The sequence below is a fragment of the Onychomys torridus genome, chromosome 12 (genome assembly GCF_903995425.1).
Source record: "Onychomys torridus chromosome 12, mOncTor1.1, whole genome shotgun sequence".
NCBI lineage: Eukaryota > Metazoa > Chordata > Mammalia > Rodentia > Cricetidae > Onychomys > Onychomys torridus.
The window spans coordinates 68,774,595-68,801,596 of NC_050454.1; the positions used below are offsets into that span (position 1 = coordinate 68,774,595).

General features: G+C 45.7%; 1 protein-coding gene across 2 annotated transcripts; it reads right to left on the minus strand.

Moving 5' to 3' along the window:
• Nucleotides 1–297: 297 nt before the first annotated feature.
• On the minus strand, nt 298–26,947 carry Gart (phosphoribosylglycinamide formyltransferase, phosphoribosylglycinamide synthetase, phosphoribosylaminoimidazole synthetase). 2 transcript variants are annotated; one of them, XM_036203643.1, is made up of 22 exons: nt 26,194–26,947; nt 21,528–21,711; nt 20,953–21,048; nt 19,985–20,159; nt 18,072–18,183; nt 17,415–17,483; nt 16,512–16,637; nt 15,220–15,307; nt 14,685–14,770; nt 14,165–14,333; nt 12,731–12,962; nt 9,880–9,974; nt 9,499–9,608; nt 8,818–9,016; nt 7,416–7,667; nt 7,044–7,196; nt 4,356–4,562; nt 3,724–3,861; nt 2,465–2,595; nt 2,006–2,147; nt 720–835; nt 298–638 (listed from the first exon to the last, which is right to left on the minus strand). In XM_036203643.1, exons 2-22 carry the CDS (start codon nt 21,670–21,672, stop codon nt 447–449), a joined length of 3,033 nt encoding a protein of 1,010 aa, XP_036059536.1. In that variant the 5' UTR covers nt 21,673–21,711; nt 26,194–26,947; the 3' UTR covers nt 298–446. The 2 variants fall into 2 exon arrangements, with proteins under 2 accessions (XP_036059536.1, XP_036059537.1); XM_036203644.1 differs by lacking the exon at nt 26,194–26,947 and adding an exon at nt 24,462–24,594.
• Nucleotides 26,948–27,002: the final 55 nt, after the last annotated feature.

Here is a 27,002-nt window from a genome sequence, read left to right on the forward strand (position 1 = left end):
GATAGCTAGCTGCCTTTGTGCTGGGTGTGACCATTGCTTATTCAGGTAACTCTAGGAGCAGGAAAGTGTGGTAGACACTAAGTTGGTGGTCTCTTGTTAGGGTTCATATGTGTGCACTCAGTACACTGGCCTAGACCCTCCCACTTCTGGAGGCCTTAAAATGCTAAATGAGTTTTGTTTTTAATGAATCTGTTTATTAAAAAATGGCAGCGGTAAGGGTTACAGTCTTTTTGTTTTGTTTTGTTTTTGAGACAGGGTTTCTCTGTGTTGTTTGGTGCCTGTTCTGGATCTCGCTCTGTAGCCCAGGCTGGCCTGGGATTAAAGGTGTGCTCTGCCGCCGCCGCCCGGCGGTTACAGTCTTCTGTTAGCAGCTATTTCAGTCTGGGCCAATACCACGTGAAGAGAGGAAAGGCACCCAGCAAACAGCCGCCCTCCTGAGTCAGGCCTCACTGCTCTCCGGCCCAGTGGATCTTGCCGTTGTCCCCCAGCCGCACAGCCCCGCTGGCCACCAGCTGCAGGGCTGCAGGGAAGATCTTGTGCTCCGCCACTTTAACTCTTTCAGACAAGGTCGCAACTGTGTCGCCCCTCTTCACAGGGACGGCTTCCTGTAGGATGATTTGTCCCGCATCTACATCTTCCTGGAAAAGGAAGCACGTTTTCAAACCAGTGTTCTGCATCTAGACACGAGAGGCAAGTTTGGTAGGAAAGGTCATACTCACAGCTACAAAGTGTACGGTACACCCGGTAACCGTGACTCCAGCTTCCAGGACTTGCTCGTGAGCATTAGAACCCTTAAAAGAAGGCAGCAAGGATGGGTGGATGTTGAGCATTTTCCCTAGAAAGCAGAAAGCAGTGGTCAGAAATTTTAGGTCTTGTTTAGTCTGTTAAAGGAACAAGTGCTCATTTGTTTAGAGACTCAGCTGGGGGAATCAGCCCAGATACACACAGAATGACAACAGGACAGAATGACAACAGGACGCAGCCAGAGGAGCTTTTAAGGAAGAACGGGGCAAAGGCCGATGACTGAGCTCAGTCCCCAGGACCTACCTACACAGGGGAAGGAGAGCACCCGATCCAAAAACTGCCCTCCAACTGCCACAAGCAAGCCGAGGTGACCAGACCACCCCATGCACACAAAGTAAATAAATAAAGTGCAAAGAAAAGCATCAACAGACTGTAGACATTTATGCATTTTCAGCAGCAATGCCTTCCTTGCTATCTTCTGTCTGTGTGTTTGATAGGAGAGCGCGAATCTTTATTTTTCCTTCTGTGGTACAAGGTACCAAACCAGGGCCTTGTACGTGCCAGGCAGAACAAAACCCCCAGCTACCAGTTTGTTTCTTCTTTAATTATCATTTTATTTTACAAATGTTTTGCTTGCATGTATGTCTGTGTACCATGAATGTGCCTGGTACCTGAAGAGGCCAGAAGAGGATGTTGGGTACCCTGGAAATGGAGTTACAGATGGCTGTGAACTGTCACGGAGCTGGGAATTTTACCCAGGTCCTCTGCAAGAGCAACAAGTGCTCCTAATCACGGAGAGTTCTCCAGTCACGAGCTCTTGGTTTTCAATCTGGCCTTGAACACATTCTATCAAGGCTGACCTCCGCCCAGCTCTCTTCGTCTCGGGACACTCAGGCTCTTTCTCCCTTCTCTCCCTCCTTTGCGTGGCTTTTGAGAAGTGTGTCCTATCCGACCGGCTGGCCTGGAACTTGCAGCCCGCCCATCTCGGCCTCAGGATGCTCAGGTTACTTTTTCTCATCTCTAAACACTGTGATACTTCCCTCACAGTGAAGTGGCCTCTGCATAGAGGGGTGATTAGTGACAGAGACAACAGCTGAGCGAACTGGTCTGTAACTCAGTCTGGGCCTCAATCAACCAAAGCAAAGGAGCTAATGCAGTCTACGTTAAAATCGTCCACTCTGGGGGTCGTTTGGAAAGCTCATCACTCCTGAGTCCATTTTCAGCTGACCTCCCAATGTAATGGCAAATGACTTTTGCTTACCATCCCATTTTTTGACAAAAGGGCCAGAGAGAATCCTCATGAATCCTGCAAGACAGACTATGTCTACAGAGAACTCTTCCAGGACACGGTCAACAGCATTGTCAAATTCAACCCGATTTTTATATAGTTTATGATTAATTACCTGTAACAGGAAAAGAGAAATAACCTTTACAGAGACCACGCTTCAGTGGTGAAGATGTACCCACTAGAGGGATGGTTGAGGGACAGGCAGGATGGAGAACAGCAAACCCAGCGCCACCCCAAAAGGGAAGTTCCACGATTATACAACCACATATAGGGCCCCATGAAAGCAGAGTACGTATTTAAGTACAGTCTGCAGGGGCTGGTGGTGTGGCTCAGTGGTGCACCGAGGCTCCGGGCCGAACAGCCAGCATTACACAAGCAAACCAGCAACGGCCTGGCGCAGCCTGCAGGGGAGCTGTTTCTGCGGGAACTCACTCTGGTGGGGATGCCAGCTTTCTGGGCTCTGTATAGGCCCGCGACCCCAGCCTTGTTGGAGATGACAACAACAATGTGTGTAGTGCTCTTTGGATCCCGAGTGCTGTCTATGAGTGCTTGGAGGTTCGAGCCTGAAAACAGGGAAAAGTGAGCTCACAGTCTGGAAGCTCGGTCCTCTCACACTGCCCTCCTTGCTCCTCAGAATGGCCTCTCTGCTGTATCACAAACTTGGAGCTAAAATACACTCAAACCATTTGATGACCCCGCAAAGCAACCATGGCCCTGGGGCTATCATCTAAAGGGATGCTGGGGCCTTCAACAGGTTTATTCACACACACTGTTCACAGCAATGCTCCCTGTGGAGAACAGTCAGGGCACTCCTAAATCCCTGCACTAGAGTGGATGCGGCCCACTCAGTCTAGGCGATGGGGGAGTTCTAAAAGCAAACAACAGTGCCATGCTACAGCCATCTTATAGAGCACAATGCTCGTCTACCCAGGACTCTTACTTTTGATAAAACAACTTCAGAATACTGCATTTTATTCTGAAAGACATACAGAAACTAAATACCAGATTAGTAACATTTACCATTTCTCACCTTTAAGAACATACTGAAACATATGTAATTACTACTTCAACTTTTAAGCTTTTTCGCCCATCAAGATATGATACAAAATAGGTGTAAAAGCCATGGCTGGCTGTCCTGGAACTCACTCTGTAGACCAGGCTGGCCCTGAACTCACAGAGATCCGTCTGCTTCTGTCTCCAGAGTGCTGGGATTAAAGCCTTGCGCCTTAACTGCCTGGCTCATTTTCTTTTGTTTAGGATTAAAAAAGCCCAGAGTTCAGAAGAAGAGGTCGTCAGATGCCCTGAAGCCAGAGTAAGGGACGGTTGTGAGTCATTATGTGGGTGTTGGGAATAGGACCCAGGTCCTCTTCAAGAGCAGCAAGTGCCCTCAACTGCTGAACTGCCTGTCCAGCACAGCACGTGGTCTCACTGTGTAACCCTCGCTGTCCTGGAACTCACTGTGTAGACAGGCTGGCATTTAACTCAGGGATCTGTCTGCCCTGCCTCGCGTGCACTAGGAGGTCACACTAGGCACCAGTCTGCCCGTTCTTCACCGTTTTTTCACATCCCCTAGTTTGCCCCCACCCGATTCTGGAGAGAGCACCCTTCCTTCTGAGGCCCTCCTCCCCATCTATGAGAACGGTGGTGCAGGGCGAGCTCTACCACTGTGCTGGGGAGGAGCCATGCTTCACCTGTTCCAGATATTAAGACGGCCACTCTTGCCTTCTTTTGGTGGGCAGGGGAATTACTTCTCTGGAAGCCATTTGTCATCTTTGGCCCATTCATTTGCATGGTTTCAATCAGGTTCTTGACTCGGACACGAGGGGAATCTTCAGTTCAATTATACGCAAAGGAAAGAACAGCCATGAGTTAACAGGAATAATAGAAAACCATAAGAAACTTGATTGTATTTTGTTCTGGAAGTAAGACATACAGGAACTAAAACACCAGGTTAATTAACACTTACCATTTCTCACTTTTCAGAGCACACTGAAGGTGAACACACAGAATCACTACTTCAGCTAAGAGCTGCAGAACACACCAGAGCACTGAAGCACAGCCATGTAAAATGCTTCCTGCGTGTTCTCCCCAGCCCTCAACCCACTAGTGAGGTCATTCCTGGGAGGTAATGTGGGATGGAAATAAGCTGGTTTGAGGAATCCTGTGCAGTGTAGCTGTGAATCATCAGTGAATACTACCAAGAGACGTCAAAGTTCCCAAATGGAAGCAGATGTGTCCTGGCTTCGGGTAGATGAATCAGGACACCCTGGGTAAAGCCAGATGCTTTGGCATGGCTAAACTGAAACCAATAAGGAACGGTTACCTTCAGGACACGCCACGACACTGCCTATCACCCAGGCTTCCTCCTGGCGCTGCTGAATGTCGTCCAGAATCTGGTCTGCCTGGTCCTTAGACACCACCAGGGCAGCTCCAAGCCCACAGTTGAAGGTTCTGGCCATTTCCTCCTCAGAGAGCTGTCCTTCCTGCTGTAACCACGAGAAGACCTTGGGGATCTTCCAGGTGCAAGCATCTCAAAATAAGCAAGAGTTGCCGGATTACTCTATTGTCCCATACAGAGAACACAAAAACGAGTCATAGCCAGACTCTGCTGTTTGTGTAGAGTAAAACTATCAATGGTCCTTTCAGATTAGGATTTTGTCACTATTGACACTTGTAGGAGGTAGGTTCTATGTTCCCTTAACTTACTGGATCTTTAGAACCTCCCTCCCTATGGTTTAGATGTGCTAGTCACTGGTTACCACAGAGACTGGCATGCCATCTTTTGTAAACGTTTAGCCGGGTCTTAGATGATAAGCTGTACCCTAAACACCATGCAGCACTACTCAAAGGGCAGTTCTGCTAGAGAGAGCTTTCTGATAAACACCTGGTTCCTTTAATTTCTTCTAAAATTTAGGCTCTGAGCTGACTTTTAGCTCCTCCTCTGTCACAAGCTGTAAACCACAACTGTTATCAGGAGCATCAGGAAAGGCTTATTTACATACACAGGCACAGAATTCATCAACAATAAAGTAACGTGGATAACTTCAGTGTATAGGTTATAAGATCTGATTTACAAAAACTATACTGAGCCAGGCGATGGTGGCGCCACACCTTTAATCCCAGCACTCGGGAGGCAGAGCCAGGCAGATCTCTGTGAGTTTGAGCCCAGCCTGGTCTAGAGTGAGATTCAGGACAGGCACCAAAACTACACAGAGAAACCCTGTCTCGAAAAACCAAACCATACCAAACCAAACCAACCCTCCCCAGAACTCCCCCCAAAAACTATACTGAATTTAGAATGTCTCTAAAGAGAGAGAATTTAGCTTTTGTCATATTATTTTTGCCAACTAGACACAAGCTAGAGTGATCCGTGAAGACTCACAGGGGGGGATGACCCCTTAAGACTTGCTTACAGGCAGGCAGGCCTGTGGAGACCTTCTTAGTGGTTCATGTGGGAGGACCAGGTCACCGAGTGCGGCGCCACGGCAGTGGGCAGGTGGTCCTCAGTAAAGTAAGAAAGCAGGCTCAACAGGACTGGACAGTGGTGGTGCAAGCCTTTAATCCCAGCACCCAGGAGGCCAAGGCAGGCGGATGAGTTCAAGGACAGCCAGGGCTAGAGTGAGTTCCAGGACAGCCAGGGCTACACAGAGGAACCTTGTCTCAAAAAACAAAACAAAACAACCAAAAACCAAAAACAACAACAACCAACTAACAAAAAACAGGCAGGCTGAGCAAGCCACAGGGAACAAGCCAGTAAGTATCACTCCTCTGTGCTCTCTGGTTCAGTTACTAGCTCCAGGTTCCTGCCTGGAGCTCCTGCCCTGACTACCCTCAGTGATGGACTGTGACGGCCTGAGAGTCGTTAAGGTGAAATAAACCTTTCCTTCCCCAAGTTGTTTTTGTTTTTTTGAGAGAGGGTTTCTCTAACAGTCCTGGCTGTCTGGTAACTCTCTTTGTAGATCATACTGGCCTTGGACTCATAGACATCTGCCTACCTCTGCCTCCCAAGTACTGGGAGTAAAGCATGTGACATCACCACCTGGCTCAGTTTTTGTTTGTTCAAAACAAGGTCTCATTCTATAGTCCTAGCTCACCTGAAACTATGTAGATAAGGCTAGCCTTGAACTCCTGGAGCCCCATCTGCCTCCAGAGCACCTGGTCTGATGGAAGAGGGGTCACATTCCCTGGTACTGGAGTTAGGGATGGTTGTGTGCAGCCATGTGGGTGCTGGGAAATGAACCTGGGTCCTCTACAAGAGCAACAAGTGCTCTGAACTGCTGAGCCATCTCTCAGCCCCCATTTGGTTTAATTCCATTATGAACTTGGAAAATGCTTACCATGACCTCCTCAATGGCCAAAAGTCAACAGCCATGGAAAATCAAACAGTAGTACATACATAAAATGGAATACTCCTCCATAAAAATGATGCTACCATACAAAGCAGATGGAGACAATACTTTAAATAGGAAGTCAGTGCCAAGCTCTGAGTTCAGCAAAGAAGCTTTTATGAAGAGGGAAAAAGGAAGCTGGGCACAGTGGGGCATGCCTATAATCCCTAGGGAAGCCGAGACAGAAAGCTCAGGGCCAGCCTGGACTACACAGGGAGATTGTCTACAACTAAAACAATGACAAAGGCTCTCCAGAATATGGCTTTATGGGTTGAGCATCCATCCATATTTCAAAAATATGAAACTTTTTGAATGTCACCATGACGCCAAAGTGAAAAATGCCACACTTGACCTCATGTGATAGATCATAGTCAAAACACAATAGAATGCACTAAACAAACACGGCAAGAGGCTAAATACGGTAGTGGCGTATGCCTTTAATCTCAGCATTCCAGAAGCAGAGGGCAGATTTCTATGAGTTCAAGGCCAGCCTGGTCTACAGGGAGAGAGTGTGTGTGTTCTAGGACAGCCAGGGCTGTACAGAGAAACATCATATGTGCATTCACTATCCACGGTACATGTCTTTTCTTCTGTAAATCAGACAGTTCCTTTGGTGAGCTCACCTAAATCTACTCCAAGGTTCTGAGGCAGGACTCGGGGGATGTTCTCCAGCAACCCCCCTCCAGTAATGTGAGCAAAGGCTTTGACTCGTCCAGAACGGATGACAGGCAGCAGGGAACGGCTGTAGATCCTGGTTGGGGTTAGAAGCAGGTCCCCTGGGGATTGGAGGGATAAGAGAAAGACTTAGCCCACACATTCGAAACCCAAACCTAAAAGCCATTCTGAACTGGACGATGAGCGAAGGAAGGGGCCTTGCACAGTACATCAGTTCTGGAGTGTCAGCCAGGCAGGAAAACGGTAGGTCAGTGGAGTCCTTCCATTTCAGGCACTCAGTCACCCGTGCAGTAGCTGCAGGGCAGCAAGGGCTGGTTTACCTAAAGTCTGACCACCACAGCCATCAGGCGCTGGAGAGCAGTACTGGAGAGAAGACCTCTCCACAATCTTCCTCACGAGGCTAAACCCGTTGCTGTGAAGCCCAGAGGAAGCTACTCCAACAACAACATCCCCTTCAGCGATCCTTTCCAGCTGAGGGAGTTTCTGATCCCTCTCCATAGCGCCAACAGCAAACCCAGCGAGGTCATATTCGCCAGGGGGGTACATGTCGGGCATCTCTGCGGTCTCCCCACCTGGTGAGACAAGGGCAAAGACACCCTGTGATCCTCACGGATCTTAGACAGTGACAGAAGTTACATTTAACACCACATCCCATACTGTGTGCTGCGTGACATCTACAGAGAGCACATAATGGAACTGGAGTTACAGCGAGCTGCCATGTGGGCTCTGGGAACCAAACCCAGGTTCTCCGGAAGAGCAGCAAGTGCTCTTAACTGCTGAGCCATGTCTCCAGCCGCTTAGTTTTACAATCACTCCATCTTTCAGATAATAGCTCAGAACTGCCCCACTCCATACGCCCTGACGCCACCTCACAAGCACAGCGTTGTGTTCCTATCACATGGAAGATAGGAGAGGGAGGCAGCAGACTCTCAGGAGCACAGCGCTGTGTTCCTATCACATGGAGATAGGAGAGGGAGGCAACTGACTCCAACTTAGAAACTGTATTGTAAAAATGTTTGAAATTAGCCAAGCTTAATGGTGCATGCCTTTAATCCCAGCACTCGGGAGGCAGAGGCAGGTGGATCTCTGTGAGTTCGAGGCCAGCCTTGTCTACAGAGCGAGATCCAGGATAGCCAGGCTGTTATACAGAGAAACCCTGTCTTGAAAAACCAAACAAATAAAACAAAACAAGTTGAATGGCAATGTCTGGTCTTGAGATCTGGTTTGTCTATAGACAATAGTAGTGAATGTTTCTGTTGAGACAAGAGTCTTGCTGTGTAGCCTGGGCTGGCTCAAACTCTCAGTAATATTGCTTCAGCCTCCGAGTGCTAGGACTGTAGGTCCACCACTACACCAACCCTGACGTGAATAGAAGAGATAGTTAAAACTCCTCCTCCCGTGTATGTGGTTAAACAATGGCTGTAAACCAGTTACATTTTATTCTTTATGTCTCTTCTGAGGGAACTAGTTTAACATATGCAATTCTAGGACACCATCTTCCCTGTTTTAGGCCCAGCTGGGAAGTAGACAGAGGAGAAAGACAGCCTGCCTGGCAGTTCAGGAGTATGGGACTGGGACAGGGTCTAAGATTACGCAGGTTGTTTTATCTACATTTCCTTTTCCTGTTTCGTGATCTGAAGTCTCCTCCATGACACCAATCAATCACATTCAGTTCTACATGTCCAATAGGCAGTAGAGGACCCGTGGGTCAATGGATCATACCCAGGAGAGCACAGCCAGCTTGTCCACAAGCTTCAGCAATTCCAGCAACTACAGCTTCAGTGGTTTTGAGGTCAAGTTTTCCACAGGAAAAGTAGTCTAAGAAGAAGAGGGACTCTGCTCCTTGTGCTAGGATGTCGTTGACACACATGGCGACCAAATCCTGACCAATGGTGTGGTGCTTGTTGCACAGCTGGGCAATCTGCAGAGAGCAGACAACCCCACAGAGATCAGCCGCCACCACCGATGTATCTGGGCTACCTGCTCAGAACACCTCAGACGAGGACAGGTTATGCAGCAACACCCCTTTTCTACCCCTCCCAACCAATGGAACCCGAACACTACTGTCTAAAATGTGTAGCTGAGGGGCTGGAGAGATGGCTCAGAGGTTAAGAGCACTGACTGCTCTTCCAGAGGTCCTGAGTTCAATTCCCAGCAACCACATGGTGGCTCATAACCATCTGTAATGAGAGTATACATAATGAATAAATAAATCTTAAAAAAAATAAAATAAATAAAATGTGTAGCTGAGCTATATGGTTAAAATAAGTGGTTAGCTGCCAGGGCTCTTTTTTTTAGGACATGCATGCTGTTAAGAAATGGCTATTTGATAAACATAAAAGTCATAAAAGACAAATGCCCCTTTCTCTTTCACACAGCCTTGAATCACCAGTGTCTGATTACCTTCAGTTTAGTCCCAACACCATCTGTTCCAGAGGCCAGAAGAGGATCTTTGAAACCAGCTGCTTTCAAATCAAAAAGACCAGCAAAGCCTCCAAGGTCAACGCTGCAGCCTGTTGGACAGGAGACGAGTTACTTGTTGCATTTTAATCGATGAGTCTACCATGAATATTCCAACTTTCTTCCTGACAATGGCTAATATAAGAGCTACATTTGCTGAGAGTGCACAGAGAACTGATCAAGAAGGCGGGAGATGACGTGCTTGGCTTAAGAATGACTTGGAGGACATCTAGCAATAATGTGAAAAACTTCCCCAGCTAAATGTAAGGCCCAATCAATTCCCAATCCCACGAACCTATTCGCAGAGCGCAGGGTCCAAGTTACCTGGTCTGGAGGTGGCTTTTGCTAAAGGCTGAATTTTCTTAACCAGCATATTTCCGGCTGCAATGTCTACCCCAGATTCCTTGTAAGTCAGGCCCCTAAGAAAATGAAAATGAAGACTAAGATATCATCTTAATGCCAGGGAAAATTATTATTATTTGAGAGGGTCTCTCTATGTAGTTCAGGCTCCCCTGGAACTCAGAGATCTGCTTGCCACTGCCTCTGCTGGGATTCAAGGCTTGCAACACCACACCCGGCAGGGAAAGGTATTTTTATTTTGAACAAAACAAACAACACATGCATGGGCAAGGGCAATGGCTCAGTGGATAAAGCATCTGCCACAGAAATGCTGGATGGATATGGCTGCCTGCCTATCATTCCATCCTAGCCAAGTGGAGATGGGGGTCCCCAGTCAAGCTGGCTGGACACTAGCCAGACCAGGGAGCTGAGTTTGAATGATAGACCTTCTCTCAAAGGATGAGATGGAGTTGACATGACTCTTGATATTAACCTCAGACCTCCACATGTAGGTACACACTCACATACAGCCACACATGGGAACACACATACTCACACACACGAGTTTGTAAAGGCAAAAAAAAAAAAATAGGGGTTGGGGATTTAACTCAGTGGTAGCAAGCGCAAGGCCCTGGGTTCAGTCCTCAGCTCAAAAAAAAAAAAAAAAAAAAAGCAGAAGACATTTCACTTGGTTTTCTATCCACTAAGTTGCTCAATATGTTCTAAGTCAGTGCCTGTACCCCCAGAGACTTGGATATAAATGTTCTAGAGCAGGCACTAGGAACTGAAATACTGAAATGTACATCTCATCCTTCCCAGTTGGTCTGGACTTAACAGATGTACATTGCCACAGCTGGCTTGAATTTTTTTTTAAATTGTAGTAAACATACACAATCTGCCATCCTAGCCACTTTTAAGTGTATTGTACAACTGAGTGGCACAATTTGGTGCAGGATCATCGCCACCTATTTTTTCTCACCTAGTAAAATGGAAACTGTATCTGTTACACAGGAACTCTCCAGTCCTGACTCACTTGCACACCACCATTCTATCTTTTTCTGAATAGCTTAAACTGGCCTCAGACGCCCAATACTGCAGTCGCAGCCTCTGCAGTGCTGACCTATAGACAAGGACCTTGCCTGGCCCCTTCTACTTTTAAATAGAGGGATCTACAACATCCATTCTCAAGCCAACTTCAGTTTGAGTAGGAATGAAACACCAAACCAAATTCAAACAAAGAAAAACCCAGAAATAGGGTTGTTAAGAATTTTGTAAAAATATCCCCAAATACCAGAAGGAGTTCTTCCTGCCCCATCCGTTCTCATAGCTCAGGGCCAGAGATACAAAACTGACATGGCATTATAAAAGCGCAGGTCTGTCATGTAGAAGTCAAGTCTGTGAATGGCACTGTAAATTTATTAGTTTCCCCTTGAAAAATGAGAAATTGGCTTGCTGGAATGCAGTGACAGGTGCAGAAATGTTTTAAGACAAGCCGCTAGGGTACTTGAGGACTGCTAACCAGCTCAGTGCCTGCAGTCCAGGGTCACTCTCATACAGGACACAAAACCTACAGGTAACAATTGGCATCATGACATCTCATTTCTTTTCATTTAAGTGGTGGTGGCGCACATCTTTAATCCCAGTACTCAGGAGGTGGAGGCAGAGGCAGAGGCAGAGGCAGAGGCAGAAGCAGAGGCAGAGGCAGAGGAGGCAGGCAAATCTCTGAGTTCCAGGACAGCCAGGGCTACACAGAGAAACCCTGTCTCAAAAAGACCAAAATAAAAACAACCCAACCAACTAACCAACCAAAAAAACAGGATTTAAGTTCCTTGCTGGGGATGGTGGCAAGCTCTCTGTGACTTCCAGGCCAGCCAAGGTGTCATGGTGCAACTTGGTTAAAAAAGACAAAACCAAATCAACCAACCAACCAAACAAAAAAACCAAACCAAACTTCAATGTCTTAAGGTAGAGAATTTCTATGAGTTGGCACAGTATTTTAGTGTAATATATTACAGAAGGGTTTAAAAACCTGTCTTTCACTCATGTTATAACATAAGCTGCTAAAAATTATTTTTTGGAGATGGCCCAGTGGTTAGGAGCCTTTGTTGCTTTTGCAGATGGTCTGGGTTTGGTTCCCAGTGCCCACATGGTGGCTCACAGCCATCCCTAAGCCCAGTTCCATGGGACCCAATGCCCTCTTTGATCTCCGAGGGCACCAGGCACATGTGGTACACATGCATACACTCAGGCAAAACACTCACCCCATACACATACACACACACACATACACTGAAAAACTAAATAAAAGCAATGTGATCCTATGTGACATTTAAAAAAAAAAATCAAACACTCATGTGGCAACCAGATTTATTTATTTATAAGGAAATAAATGTTAATAAATAAATCAGTAATTAAAAATACAGTCAAGTAACAGCTAAAGGACAAACCAGGAACCGTGATTCAAGCTCAAGAATGTTTAACCACATACTGACTCAAGGGTTAAATCTTCATCACTGTAGTCTGGACAAACTGTCAAAGATAATCTATCGCCAAGAAGAGGTTCCCATGTATTCAACCATTGCTTTGATCAGTGATCAGGGTTTTTTTGGGAGGTGGGGGGGAGGCAGACATGTAAAGCCTTACTATAGACTGGCCTCAATTTTGAGATGCCCTTCTTGTCTCAGCCTATAATAGTTAAGATTCCAACAAAATACAAACTAAGATCAGTTCCACAGACAGACTACAGGATGACGGCATAGGGCTAAGAGAACTTCCTCCACAGCGATGCAGGCCAGTTCTGAACCTTGCCCCTGACTGTCTCGGAGGGAACCTTTACCTGGGCCGTTGGAGGAAGGCCACAGCACGGAAGCCAATGTCCTTCCTATAAACTGCTCCCTCAAACTTTATAGCAGCGAGTCCTTTCCGGGCTTCTTCAAGGGCTGACACCAGATTTTCCTGGATGGCTGTTACTGTGAGGACTCTGCCCCCACTGGTCACTACTTTGCCATCTTTAAGAGCAGTGCCCGCATGGAATACCTGGAGTCCTAAAGCCTGGGCCTCAGGAAACCCTGTAAAAAGAGAGTGAACAAAGTGGTTGGTTGTTGAGACAGGGTCTTCACTATGTAGACCAGGCTAGCCTCAAACTCAGTGATCTGCCTGCCTCTGCCTTCCAAGTCCCAGGACTAAAAGGCATACACCATCATGCCCTGCAACAAAGGTAGGAAATAATATTTCATCCTGTGCTGTGGTCCTCATTTAAAATTCCAGGTTCTGGGCAATGAGAAAAAACAGAACAAAGCCTTAGTTTCAATGAGGGAGGGAAATACAGCCCAGTCAAGTTTTCTTCACACGAGGTTGAAAGATGAGAACTCGACTGTTTTTAACATGTGAGACAGCCAGTTATAACAGCCCTCTCTCACCTACAGTCTAGCCTCCTTTCCCCACTTCTCTCCAGAGCAGCTGTGGTAATGTGTTAGCCAAGGTTTCTCTGAGCGTCCTGACAACACAGCACAAACTTTATGCCCGCTGGTTTGTCCAATACTGCTTGAATGGAATCAGTTACACTTCTTAGGGGAAATTTCATCAATACAAAGGCCCTTGGTTCAACCTCATTTCTCTGTTCTCTTGTTCACAAGCAAACAGTTCCTGACTGTGAGGTTACAAGATGATAGACTTCTCGCTTATTTTTCTGGGCAAGAGAATAAATAGAGTTCTTGAACCAAACACACTATTTGAGTACTAATAAATGCTATGCCACAGGATGCCAGGGACCACAGAGGTCTTTGGCCATAAAGCATGGAACCTCTCGATCTCATCTCTAAACAGACTTAATACCATTCAAGCAGCTCTCTCATGGCCTGTGAAAAACGGGGTGAGGGGAGAAACTGGCCCTTTCAGACTTGGAATTCTGTCACAGAGACCGTGACCCGGCACACGGTACTCTAACAGCCAAACCCATGAAACAGAGCTTGTGCCTTTAAAACCTTCCTTGTGCCAATGTTCTCGCATCCACCCTGGCTCTGGGAAGGTGGAAGTGCAAGGCTGCAGTGGGGCTACTCTGGAAACCTGACTAGGTTACTCACGTTTCCTGGTGCAGGAAAGGAAACAAACAGCAGTTCTTCACATACACTAAGCGATGGGGTCAAGACTCTCTCCAGGGTCTGACGGTTTCAGACCCGTGGGAGGAAAAGGTGCTCTCCTTCCCACGGAGGAGCCTGCTGTGTTACCAGTCCCGGTTCCACTGTAACCCGACCTCTTAGCCACTATTCACCTGTGATCTCCACACCCTTGGCATAGGCTCCAGGATACCCTTTACTGGCCATGACAACGGTTATGGCGGTGTGGTTTTCTAGCCAAACAGGCGGAGATGTATTCAGCAGACCATCTAAGGTGGACTGAATCACTTCATAAAGGTCACTTTTAAGAAGTGGGAGGATTACCTGGAAGAACAGAATCAATATGCAGGACGAGATGAACTTTAATAGTCCCCCCTTTATTTATTTCTTCCACTTTATCCATTGGCATAGCAACTGAAATGTTCCCCAAAGCAATCATTTCAAGACTGATAAACTGTGAGAACAAAACTACGCTTTTCTTCTAAAAATTATTATTATTATTATTATTATTATTATTATTATTATTATTATTATTGTTGTTATTATTAGAGACAGAGTCTCTCTCTGTATCCCAGGCCATCCTTGAACTCAGAGATCTACCTGCCTCTGCCTCTAAGTACTGGGATTAAGACATATACCACCACACCAGGCAGTATTTTATTTATTGTTACCCACTTGGCATTCTGGATCACCAAAACGGCAATTAAACTCCAAAACTTTTGGGCCATCTTTGGTCAGCATGATACCAGCATAGAGAATTCCTTTATTAAAAAGGGAGAGAGAAAGAGAGAGGGAAGAAGAGAGAGAGGGAAGGAGAGAGAGAAAGGAAGTCTGTAATGATGTAATGACAATATTGCATTATAACTATAACACCTAGACTATGAACTGTTTTTGAGACAAAGTCTCACATAACTCAGGTTGAACTTGAACTCATTTTGTAGTTGAGGACAGTCTTGAACTTCTGATCCTCCTGCCTCCATATCCCAGGTGCTGGGATTACAGGTGTGCCCCACCATACCCAAGTGTGTGGTCCTAGAGACAGAACCCAGGGCTTCATGTATGCCAGGCAAGTATTCTACCAACCAAGCTACGACCCCCGTCCTAGACTATAAGCTTCTAATACTAACCATTAAATAAAGTTGTAGAAAGAGAATGAGGTTCCAGACAAAGCAGAACATTCCTATATAACGATCCTCACCAGCCTGCTTACCTGTGTAAGGCACACCCTCCTGCTGCATGCCATCTATGGTTCTCTGAAGAATAGTGTTTTTAATTTTTAGTAACAAATCTTTAGGAACCTGGGGAACACACAGAAACATTTAAATGTAATTGTTTTTCTAAAAAAAAAAAAAAAAAAAAAAAAAAAAATTGTTTAGGCTGGTTGTGGAGGTGTACTCCTTTAATCTTAACACCTGGAAGGCAAAGGAAGGTAGATTGTGAATTTGAGACCAGCCTGGTCGACACAAAGAGTTCCATGCCAGCCAGGGCCATAGAGAGACACACAAAACACTCTCACAATGGCCCTTATCTTTACAGAACAGAAAGTACTCTAAGAGAGAAAATGTTTCCTATTCAAGGACACACTGGCGGCAAGCGTTGGTGTCTATCTCACTTTTCCTTACTCCTTCACACACATGTCAGAACACTGCCGCTCTGAGCCCAGTAAATGATGTCAAGGACAGAAGGACGGGCCCGCACTTCCTCCCAACTCACCAGTGGCAATCCCTAGGGCTGAAAAATATGCACCTTAAAGTTTCCTCAGACAGAATGCTAAAATGAAGAGTTCTCTCCCCTCCTCATGCTCCTTAGTGTATTCTTCTAGTATAGTCCATGCACATTTTAAGCCTACATATTTATGCATATGAGCTTGTAAGCTCAATTGTGGAAATTAGGCTTACAGATAGATATCTAAAAAAATCACTATTATTGAAACCTATAAAAAGATGCTTTGCCTTTTTTTCAAGATAGGGTCTCACTATGTAGCCCAGGCTGTCCTAGAACAAATAAAAATGATTTCTAGAGAGCTAATCCATTCTATTTCAACAATGGAGATTTCTTTTCTCCTTTTTGTTTTTGTTTTTTTGAGTCAGAGATTCTTTGTATAGCCTTGGCTGTCCTTGAACTGAGAGATGCTTCAGTTTCTGCCTCCTGAGTGCTGGGATTAAAGGTGTGCAGCACTACATCTGGCTATCGCCTGCCAGTCCGAAGTAGAGAGAGCACAATTATGGCTTGTCCCGGATCTCAACTCGTTACACATACATACTTGTTTTGTGTGCTGGGCCCTGGATCCAGAGAGGAAGAGAGTAACTCCAGGTCTCACGGGATTAAAATACGGGCGTACACAGGCTGGGGGAGGACACAGTCAGACCTCATTATATTTCCTGTTTCTTAGACTGGCTGGTAGTTCCTCAAAGCTTTTCAGAAGCGGTTATTAGAGACCCAAAGAGGCAACTTCTCATTTGAAAGACAGCCAGACTGCTGATTAGTGACAGCATACAGTACCTGAGGTGCTGGGCAATAGGCTCCCATCCCCCCTGTGTTGGGGCCCTGATCTCCATCCAGCAATCGCTTGTGGTCCTGTGCTGGGGGCATTGGGGCCACTGTCTTCCCATCAGTGAAACACAGACACTGTGGAGAAAACAGATTAGTCAGGAAGTCAAACAGGACTCTTCTTAGAGGAAAAGTTTTCACTTCTGAAGAAAACTTGAATAATGATTCCAAGTTACATGGCAGGAACCAGAAGATCTTGGATATTCAACTTGTAAAGGAGCTGTCATTTGTAGCAACCTAGGGGCAAACTGGGCTTCTATCCAGGACAAACACCAACCTTGCTACTGTTGAGACTGCCAGGCACTCATACTGTATATAAGGTGATGCTATTCCAGCACTTACTGTGTAATAAGCTATATGTGAAACAAAGACCATGAATGTATAGAACCTCCACAGTGTGATTTAAATCCAAGTGTCCCCACTAATGTCTAGGGCAGTGGTTCTCAACAAGCGACCCCTGGGATGACAGGATGGGAGTGTTCACAGTGGCGGCAGCAGTAGCGGGGAGTCAACTGACTCTTTCACAGGGGTCTCCTAAGACTATTGGAAAACACAGATACTTACATTACAACTCCTAACAGTAGAAAATTACAATTATGAAGTAGCAACGAAAATAACTTTTTGGTTGGGGGTTACCAGAACATGAGGAACTGTATTAAAGGGTCACAGCGTTAGGAAGGCTGAGAACCACTGGTGTAGGGGATGATTAAAAGAGAACACACATTTCCTCATCTGAATCTTAAGAGTGCATAATCCTTTGTTTTAAACTGCTGGGCTCCTGTCCTCAGATGACACTAACAGAGTAAATGGAGTCTGTTTTGGGCGTGGCAAAGGCAAAGAGACGGCTGTACATACAGACACTTCTTCCCCGTCCAGAAACTCTTCCACAACAACCGTCTCTCCAGCTGTTCCAAAAGACTTTTCCTAAGTGGAGTTCAAGAGAAAAGGCTTTGTAAGTCTAAAGCACACCAGCACTGTGACTTCTTTCCCAAGACCCGACACGTGAGTTTCCCAGGTCTATGGTGTGGCAGCAGGCAGAGCCCACATTTCTGACACTTTCTGATCACCATTGGATCTTTCTTCCTGTGTGACCATGTGGGTTCTGTCTATAAAATTAAACAAAACCTCGTATGTGAAAATCCTCTAAGAGGTTAAGTCATAATCATCGATATGGATCATGAAGAAATAGTGTAGCCATCAACCACTCTGCTTTGTTAAGACTTCAAACACAGAGGACAAATGCCCTTGTTCTCACGGATGCGTGGAGAGTTATCTGTAAATCCCACGGGTCAAAGACTCTCTGCCTTCCAGTAAGCTAGAACTTACTTCAAAATAATGAGCCATGGTTTAGGAATTGGCGTAGCTCTGTACTAGCCATTTTCTAGAAATGGATGACACACAGTAATGAAAACCAACCTTCTGGTGTGCTTGGGACATTGGGAGGCCACTTTGTAGACTTGCAGTATTTATTCATATACACAGAGAACGAACCTTTCAGAAGCATCCACCTACCTGCATGATCTCCTGCACGGCTCTGCAGGCCTCCTCTTTGCTCTCTGCAACAATCACCCCTTTCCCAGCAGCAAGGCCACTGGCCTTCACAACCAAAGCAGGAAAGTTGGCGCTGTGAAGACAGGGCAGATTTGATCACCCAACAAAATCCTCACAACGCAAACATTTAAACTGTTTTGTGATTTGTAATAGTATGCTTCAGCAAAATTAAAATGTACCCAGGAAAAAAATATTATTTCACTATCATTTCAGGTACTTCTTTTTTTGTTTTTTGTTTTTTGTTTTTTTGTTTTTTTTTGGTTTTTCAAGACAGGGTTTCTCTGTGTAGCTTTGCGCCTTTCCTGGATCTCACTCTGTAGACCAGGCTAGCCTCAAACTCACAAATATCCACCTGCATCTGTCTCCCAAGCCCTGGGATTAAAGGGGTGCGCCACCACTGCCCGGCCATTTCAGATACTTCTTGTCAAGATTTTTTTCTCATATATTCCTTTATAATTTTGATCATACAGCACGTACAATTTTGCTTTTTTCACATATAGTGAGGTCAAATAAGCAATACTCTTTAAAACATTAAGGAGATTTGTAGAGCAGACATGAAATAATCTGTAAGATACAAAGCAGAGACTCTCACTTAAGTCAAAGATACTGCCTCGCGAGACTAACACAGGCAGATAGATATCCACAGGCCATTTCCAGAAACACTCGAAGCAATGGAGTGGGACTGGGGATCTGGAAGGAAGTTCAACCAGAGTAAGTTAACAGCCATCACTGACCCAAGGCATCTGGCTACTAGGACAGTAACAGTATTCAGTGTTTAAGAAACCCTGTGTGATGAAGAATGAGTAAAGAATGAACCTGGGCCAGCGAGATGGCTGACCTGAGTTCGAACCCTGTAACCCACATGGCGGTAGGAGAGAACTGACTCCTCCAAGTTGTCCTCTGAGTCTATGGATGTGACAAGTCACACACACACAGTAAGTAAGTGGTTAAAAAAAGAACCTGACCCCACTGAAAGGAAAACATGCTGACTGGCAGGGAGGGAAAGAGGGGGAGAGGCATACACTTGCAAATTCACTGACTTCTCAAAGGTTTCTACAAGTGGAGAGAAGGGTATTTAATAATGGACTCATGTTCAATTCCCAGCACCACATGGTATCTCAGAATTGTCTGTTAACTTCAATCCCAGGGGATCTAAGCCCTCCTCCCACCTTGCTGGACACCAGGCCATTCATGCAGGTGAAACCACCCATACACATAAAATAATACATCTAAAAAAATAAAAAATAAAAAAATAAAATAAAAAATCTAGGTATGGTGTCTCACACCTGTTATCCCAGCACGTGGGGAACTGAAGCAGGGGGATGGCCGTGAGCTGAAGACCTTGTTGTGATAACATACTACTGTGTTTGTCAGTTGCAGGACAGTATGTATTTCCTCTCAGAGATTACTTAGTCGTGAAGACAGTAGCATATAATCTACGAGAGTATTTACGGGTAATGTACAGAACCCGAGTTTTTGTTTTCCTTTGGTTTGAGACTGGGTCCATGTAGCCAGGCTGAACTGATCCTTCAGCTTCCTTCTGTTTCCAAGTGCTGGAGAATCCCATCTTACTGTGGTGTTCAAAAAGGAAATTGTTTTATTGAGAGTTACCTTTTCCATAACTAATTCAATATAAACCGCGAAAGCCTCAGAACTGAACTCTCTGTTTCCTTTTTATGTTTGTCTTTTTGATTTTTCTCTAAACCCTACAGACCCCGCTGTCCTCAAACTCCAGAGATTCACCCGCCTCTGCCTCCTGGGATTAGGTGTGTACCACCACTAGTCAGCTTAAACAATGTGTTTTCAGAATGAAAGTGATTTTATGTTCACATACATTAAGAACATCTGTCCTTCAAAGGTTACCTTCCACCCACCTCATAATGAAGCCGCAGGCATCTTCAGGTGAGGTGAATGCTTTCCACTGTGCAGTCGGGATTCCATGTCGGTCCATAAACTCTTTGGCAAACTTTTTACTGGACTCTAATTGAGCTGCTTGGGCTGTGGGGCCAAAGCATCGTACTCCTGCACGGGTCAGGTCCCCAACAATCCCTATAGAAGCAAATAGAAATCTAGGTGATCCATGATCTGCCTAGGGATTTTCACTGAATATGAAAATTATGATTAAATTAAATCTACAGTTGGTCAAGGGGCAGTCGAACTGATAATTAGCTTTTTTCATGTTGTCTTTTATTTATTAGCAGAATAGGGCTGGAGAGATGGCTCAGTGGTTAAGAGCACTGGCTGTTCTTTCAGAGGTCCTGAGTTCAATTCCCAGCAGCCAAATGGCAGCTCACAACCATCTGTAATAAGATATGGTGCCCTTTCTGGCCTGCAAGCATACATGCAGACAGAACACTGTATACATAATAAATATATAAAACTTAATATTACTAAGAGGTCATTCTAGGAATACAGAAAGAGCTGTGCAATGTGGCACCTTATTCCCAGCTAACCGAGGATGGGGTAGGATCTACAAACTGTAGATCAACTCGGGCCCTATAACTAGACCTCATTCCAAAACAAAACATCCAGACAAACAAACAAACAAACAACCTAGGAAAAGTAAATTGTTCTACGTGAACATCTGGATTTGTCCTATTGAATACATACATCACTAAAGACGCTAGAACAGAGCAGAAAAGATACAATTTCATCCCTGTTTCATTTTATCATTGAAGTCTGAGGGGGGGGGGGAACCCAAAAACCTGAAACCCACCAACTTTAAAGGCTGAAAGGGCCTCTTCTAATGTGTTATTATGAATCCCCATCCACCAACTGGATAAATGATCTCTAAATTTCTGCTGGTACTGAGTGCGTTGTAACAAAGAGAAATGAACTTTACCCGCAGCCAGAGGGGCCTCTGGTCCAACAACCACGAATTCAATCTTTTCATCTTTGCAGAACTGAGCAAGGACAGTGTGATCATCAATGGAGACAGCTGTGGACAGAAAACATATACCCACACATGTGCAGAAATATCTTCGGTTAACCAAATAAACTAAGTACTATCCTTAGTAAGGTAATTGAAAACTGAGGTAATTGTTGGCTTTGCTTTTGTGGGTATAGTTAGTAGTTTTCACCATGAGAAACTCCAAGTTAAGTGACTCCGCAGCATCAATAATGTGACTGTCCTTGTCACCAATGCTGGTTACACAGTAAACAGACAAACCCAGAGAATGTACTCAGGAACTCTTTTTCCATAAACACATACAAAATGCTTTTAACTTACACCAGGCACCTGCTACCTTTTCAATCACAGTGGTTAATAAGGCTTAGAATACATACCTATGTTTATCACACAGACAGAATTCACATTACCATTTTAAATAGAAGCCCACCTTATTAAAGGTCCTATGTGAGCTATCATTTATTACCAACAAATATTAACCACTAACCCCTATTTTGAAACGTAATTACCAGCATTTGTGATCTTTCCAGAACAGGCGGTGCCTGCATTTCCTGGGGCAACCAACACTTGTTTGACATGAGGAGACTGTGCAAGTTTCCAGGCCAGGGTATGTTCCCTTCCTCCACTGCCGATTACAAGAACCCGGGCTGCCATTGCTTTCTGTGCAGCAGGAATTCAGAAGCAAAAGAAGACCTGCGGGAAGAAATCCACGACTGACATTTTAGAACACGTGCATTTTAGAGAAGCACCTTTTCTTTGCTGGTGGTGTTTTATTTTGTTGTGCACCACAGGTGCGCTGGTGTCCATGGAGACCAGAAGAGGTTGTTGGATCCACTGGTCCTGCTGTTTTGTGAGCCACTGTGTGGCTGCTGGTAACTGCTGAGCCAGCTCTCCAGTCATTCTTTTGGGGTTTTTGAGAAAGTCATACTATGTTGCTCAGGCTGACCTCAGACTCATGGCAAACCTTCTGTCTCAGCCATCTTCCAAGTGTTGGAATTACAGGCAGGTACTGCCACACCCAGCTATAGAAATCATAATTTATAAATGGGATTTTAACAGAATCATTTGTTTTTGCAAATGATATTTTTATCCAGAGGTTCATTATTTAGAAATTGGGATTTATGGCAGGCATGGTGGTGTACACTTTTAATCCCAGTACTTAGGAGGCAGAGTCAGTCAGATCTCTGTTCTAGGCCAGCCAGGGGCTGATATATAGTAAGACTGGGCCTCAATGAATAAAACAAGAGCTAGAGAGATGGCCCAGGCCACTCTTCCAGAGGAGCTGGGTTCAATTCCTAGTGTCTACATGGCGGCGAACAAGTGTCTAATTCCAGAGGCCTAGGGGCCCTGACCCCTTTCACTGGCTTCCTTGAGCACAAGGTACACATGTGATAAATAGCACGTAGGCAAAATACTCATATATACTTAAAAAAAAAAACAAACCCACACCAAAACTTGGAGGTTTGAATTGGAAAGAAACGACCATAGTCATGATAAAAGGCACGTGAAAATGAGGTAGACACGCTTATAGTTCAGTTAAGGAAAGAACAGTAGTTCAGCTCCTGGCAGGCTCTGAGCACCCTCCAAGCTTTATGTGCTGCATTTAAATCCATACTGTGAGGTATCAGAGAGCAGAAATGACATAACTGTGGTATTTAGAGACTGAGCCTCTGGGGACTGAGAGGTTTAGATAAGGGCACTAGGGTAGAGCACCCATAATTAAACTAGAGAAGGTTTTTGTTTGGTTTCAAGACAGGGTCTCACTATGGAGTTCTGGCTGGCCTAGAACTCAGATATATTGCTGTCTGCCTTTGGAGTGGAGTCCTAAGGTTTTTTAATTTAATTTTATTTTTTAAATAAGAGGGACAGAGACCAAACAGAAATGCAAACATGCATACATGTCTCTCTTGCCGAGGATGCTCTATCACTGAAAGACGGATAGTTAGAAGGGCCCCCTTGTTGCACACCTCTGGAACTATAAGCCCAATCAAACATCTTTTCTTTATAACTACCCAGTCTGTAATGTTATAACAAAAACAACAAAACTCTAGCCAACCAATTAAAAACAAAACAAAACAAAAAACCCTCTATACTAACACAGCGCCTTATCTGAGAAATAATACATAAACAGTCTTCTTTTGGGAGGTCTGATAACCATTATGCCTTAGTAGGAAAATGGATTTGGATATCTGCTTACTTATTTAGGAGATGGGGACCTGCTACTTTGTCTACACGGGACCCGAACTCCTGGGATCAAGAGATTTTCTTGCCTCAGCATTTCAAGTAGCCGAGACAATAGACATGTGCTGCTATATCCAGTGTTGATGTCTTAAATTTAAAACATCAGTAATTTAAACCTTGGCGTGGTATAGAGAACAGGTATTAACAGTACACAATTTTTTTCTGTCAAGGGCCAGAAAATAAATATATCTGAGAGCTATCTGTGTACTGTCCAAACTCTGAGGCAGAACGTCAGAAAACAAGAAGGTACAGTTCATTAATGGGTGAGTGTTATCGTCCTGAAAGACTATTGATGTAAACTGTTGGCACAGGTTACTTGCCTTAACCAGAGCTCTGAACAACAGGAGGTTCATAACAAAATAAGCACAACTGTGTTTCTATACAATTACATTATTACGGACACTGCAACTTGGACTCTAGTGCACTAAAACCATTTCTTTCTTTCTTTCTTTTTTTTTCTTGGCTTTTTTGAGATGGGGTTTCTCTGTGACAGCTGTCCTGGAACTTGATTTGTAGACCTGGCTGGCCTTGAACTCACTGATCATTGAGCCCAGCCTGTCTCTGCCTCCCAAACACGTGCCATCACCACCCAGTGCACTAAAACTTTCTCTTTCACTTCTTTTTGGTAAGACAGGGTCTTTTCTGTATCGCTGGTTGCCTTAGAACTTGCTATGCAGGTCTCAGATTTTCAGTGATCCTCTGGCCTCTGCCTTTCCAGTGCTGAGGTCACAAGTGTGGACCACCACGCCTGGGCTCTACCACCGTTTTCACACTTGGTGGCTGTACAAAAACAAGTGACAGAATCATCTGGCTGTCATCTCTAGCTTGCAGATGTGGGGATATCATGGGCACCCCAATAAAGCTTGCCAGAGGTTCGGAGGGCAGAGCCAGCCACTAGATTAGACAGAGGCCAAGCAGGGGTAGCACACACGTTTAATCCTATCACTGGGGAGGCAGAGATCATCTGAATCTCTGTGAGTTCAGGGTCTGAAGGATTCTGTCCTTTATGTCATCAGCTTGTGACTGCGTCCCAGCCTAAAAAGTGGACGTGCTCTCCCATGCATTCTCTCTGTACTCTATCTGCGCGCGCTGTCTCTGTCTTTGCCCTCCCCCCTTCTCCTAATAAAGCTCTAAAAAGGTAACCATGGCTCGTGATTCTTCCACCACTGGAGTATCTAGCGCCAGCCACTAGTGGCACGCACCTTTAATCCCAAGCAGTGACGTAGGGCGGAGAAAGGTATATAAAGTGTGAGGAAGCAGGAACGAAGGCAATTCAGCTGAGATACTTTCTGGTGAGGACTCAGGCTTTCAGTCAGTGGATTCCTGAAGATGGCAAGGTGAGGTTGGCTATGGCTTTCTCTGCTTCTCTGATCCACAAGGCAAGCTTAATTAGGGTACACAATATTCACCTCATGCAGGCTTATGATGTAAGAGTTTACGAGATACCCTGGATTGGAAGTCTGTTAAAGAAGCCAAAATCAAATCCTAACATAATCTCCCTTGACTACTGGCATTTGCTTACGTTTAGTTAGCTGTTAAGAATGAACTGAGGTAACCTTCCAAAGTACCCAGAAATAGGAAACGCTAATTTGTTATATGACTTTCCTTACTTAAATTGATACCTTAGGTATAGAGACAACTTATCAAGTCATTGCACAAACAGGAGCAACAATAACAAAGACAGACTGTAGTTTAGAAATAAAGTTATTGCTCTGAATAAAGGCTTTTATTCAAATTATAGCACCAAATGTGGTGTGTGCAAAGGAGTTATCAAGGCATTTACCTAAGCAGAAGATGGGTTACAGGAAAAAGGAAACTGTCCTTTGTAACTTCTAAATTGATCCTTTAGTTTGGGGTTACATATTTAAAGAAAATCAAACAGGCTGGTAAGTGGCTCATCGGTTAAGAGCACTTAGTGCTGTTGCAGAGGACCGGGCTTAATCTTTATCACCCACGCGGTGGCTCACAAACATCCTAACTCTGGTTCCAGAGAAGGAACGCCTTCTTCCGGCTTCCTTGGGGACACTGCAGGCACGTGGGGCACATAGATGCATGCAAGGGATGCATATATATACACATATAACAAGGCTTTTAGTTCAATTCTGTGTGTCATTTTCTTAGAAATAGCTGAAGCCAATAGATTTGACAGGGTTTCTCTGTAGTTTTGGTGCCTGTCCTGGAACTCACGCTGTAGACCAGGCTGGCCTCGAACTCACAGAGATCTGCCTAGCTCTGCCTCCCGAGTGCTGGGATTAAAGGCCCCAATAGATCTTTATATCTAGTTTGAATAAGGGCAGCAGCGCAAGAACACAGTTTTTATTTACTACTCAGATTCTGTGAAACAGCAGTACTGGTCAGGACAGAACTCTGGAATCAAAGGACCTTACTGCTTGGGAGACCTGGAGAGACTTTTCTTTCTTGGGCGTCAGTTAATTAGTAGGCAACTTGCGGGTAAAAACATTCCCAAAGATTTGTCAAAGGCGGTGGTGGCACACACATTTAATCCCAGCACTCGAGAGGCAGAGCCGGGCGGATCTCTGTGAGTTCGAGGCCCGTGGGTGATACAGAGTGAGATCCAGGAAAGGCGCAAAGCTACAGAAAAATCCTGTCTCAAAAAACCCAAACAAAACAAAACAAAAAAAGCAGAAAACAAACACGAAAGTGGTCCAGCTAGACCGTTAGTGCCAATGCTAAAAACCCATCGATGGACAGGGTCTGTCTTAAAAGGCAAAGATACACAAAAAACCTGGACCCGGTCTCAGAATCGGAAGGTTGCACAAGGCCGACCTCGGTCAACGCCGTGCAAAGCGCGTGGCCCTTTTCAATCCGCTAAACCGGTTCCAATAGAACCACCCGCCGCTGAGGCTACACCCACAAGTCAAAAGCACACACGCGGCTCCCGCACCAGCTGAAAAAACAGAGGGGTTCACGCACCTGCGAGCCTCGCCACGCCGCTCCAGCACGCACCCGCCGGAAGTTGGCCCGGGAATTCGGCGCGCGCCGGCCTCCGCCCCGCCCCCGGCGGGCTCCGCGGCCCATTGGCGGACCCTCCTCCGTCTCCGCCCGCGAGGCGATCCGCGGGGTTCCTCCCGCCCTAGGGTGCGGTCCGAGCCTGCTGCCCAGCCGGGCTCGCAGTCCCTGGCACCCCACTTCCAGCTGACACTTGTCAGGGGTGCCACGTAGAGCCTCCTGCCCTGGGGACAGAGCCAGGGCGACCTCCGTGCGGCGGGCCGCCCGGGGCTGGGCGCTGGAGGAGCCCGAGCGCACCCTGTTTAGAACGCAGGTCGCTCAGGCGCTCCCAGCCTTTGCTTAAAAATACGTGAGGTCGGCTCTAGGAGGGGACGAGACAGAATGGGAGTTGTTCCTATCCACTGCACAGTGGGGCCCCGGGACGAGGCTTTCTTCCTCATCATGCACGTCTTCCTCATCAAAGTAAACTTGGCGCCTGCAACAGACGCGTTAAAGCTCCGTGCCAGAACCCTCCCCCTTGGTTGTTTTTTTTTTCCTTGTTCCCCTTTCTTCATGGCCTCTAATCTCGAGTATTTACTCGCTAGAGAAAGCCTCTTAAAAGTCCCCGCAGGCTGAGGGGACCAACAGCTGAAGCTGGCACGGTCGCCTCGGGAGCGACTTCTCCTGTAATGGCGCCTGCGTCAAACACTAACATGGCGGACCAGTTCGTGCGCGGCGCAAACGTCAGCACCTCTACCCCAGCGGCTCAGAAACAGCGGAGGAGAGCGGGGCGG

Coding starts and splice junctions, on each gene's coding strand:
- Gart (XM_036203643.1), bottom strand. CDS start 21,672: ATGGCAGCCCGGGTTCTTGTAATCGGCAGTGGAGGAAGGGAACATACC. Junction 21,049..21,527: donor TGGAAAGATCACAAATGCTG/GTAATTACGTTT, acceptor TTCTGTCCACAG/CTGTCTCCATTGATGATCAC. Junction 7,197..7,415: donor CTGTGGTGGTCAGACTTTAG/GTAAACCAGCCC, acceptor TCCAATCCCCAG/GGGACCTGCTTCTAACCCCA.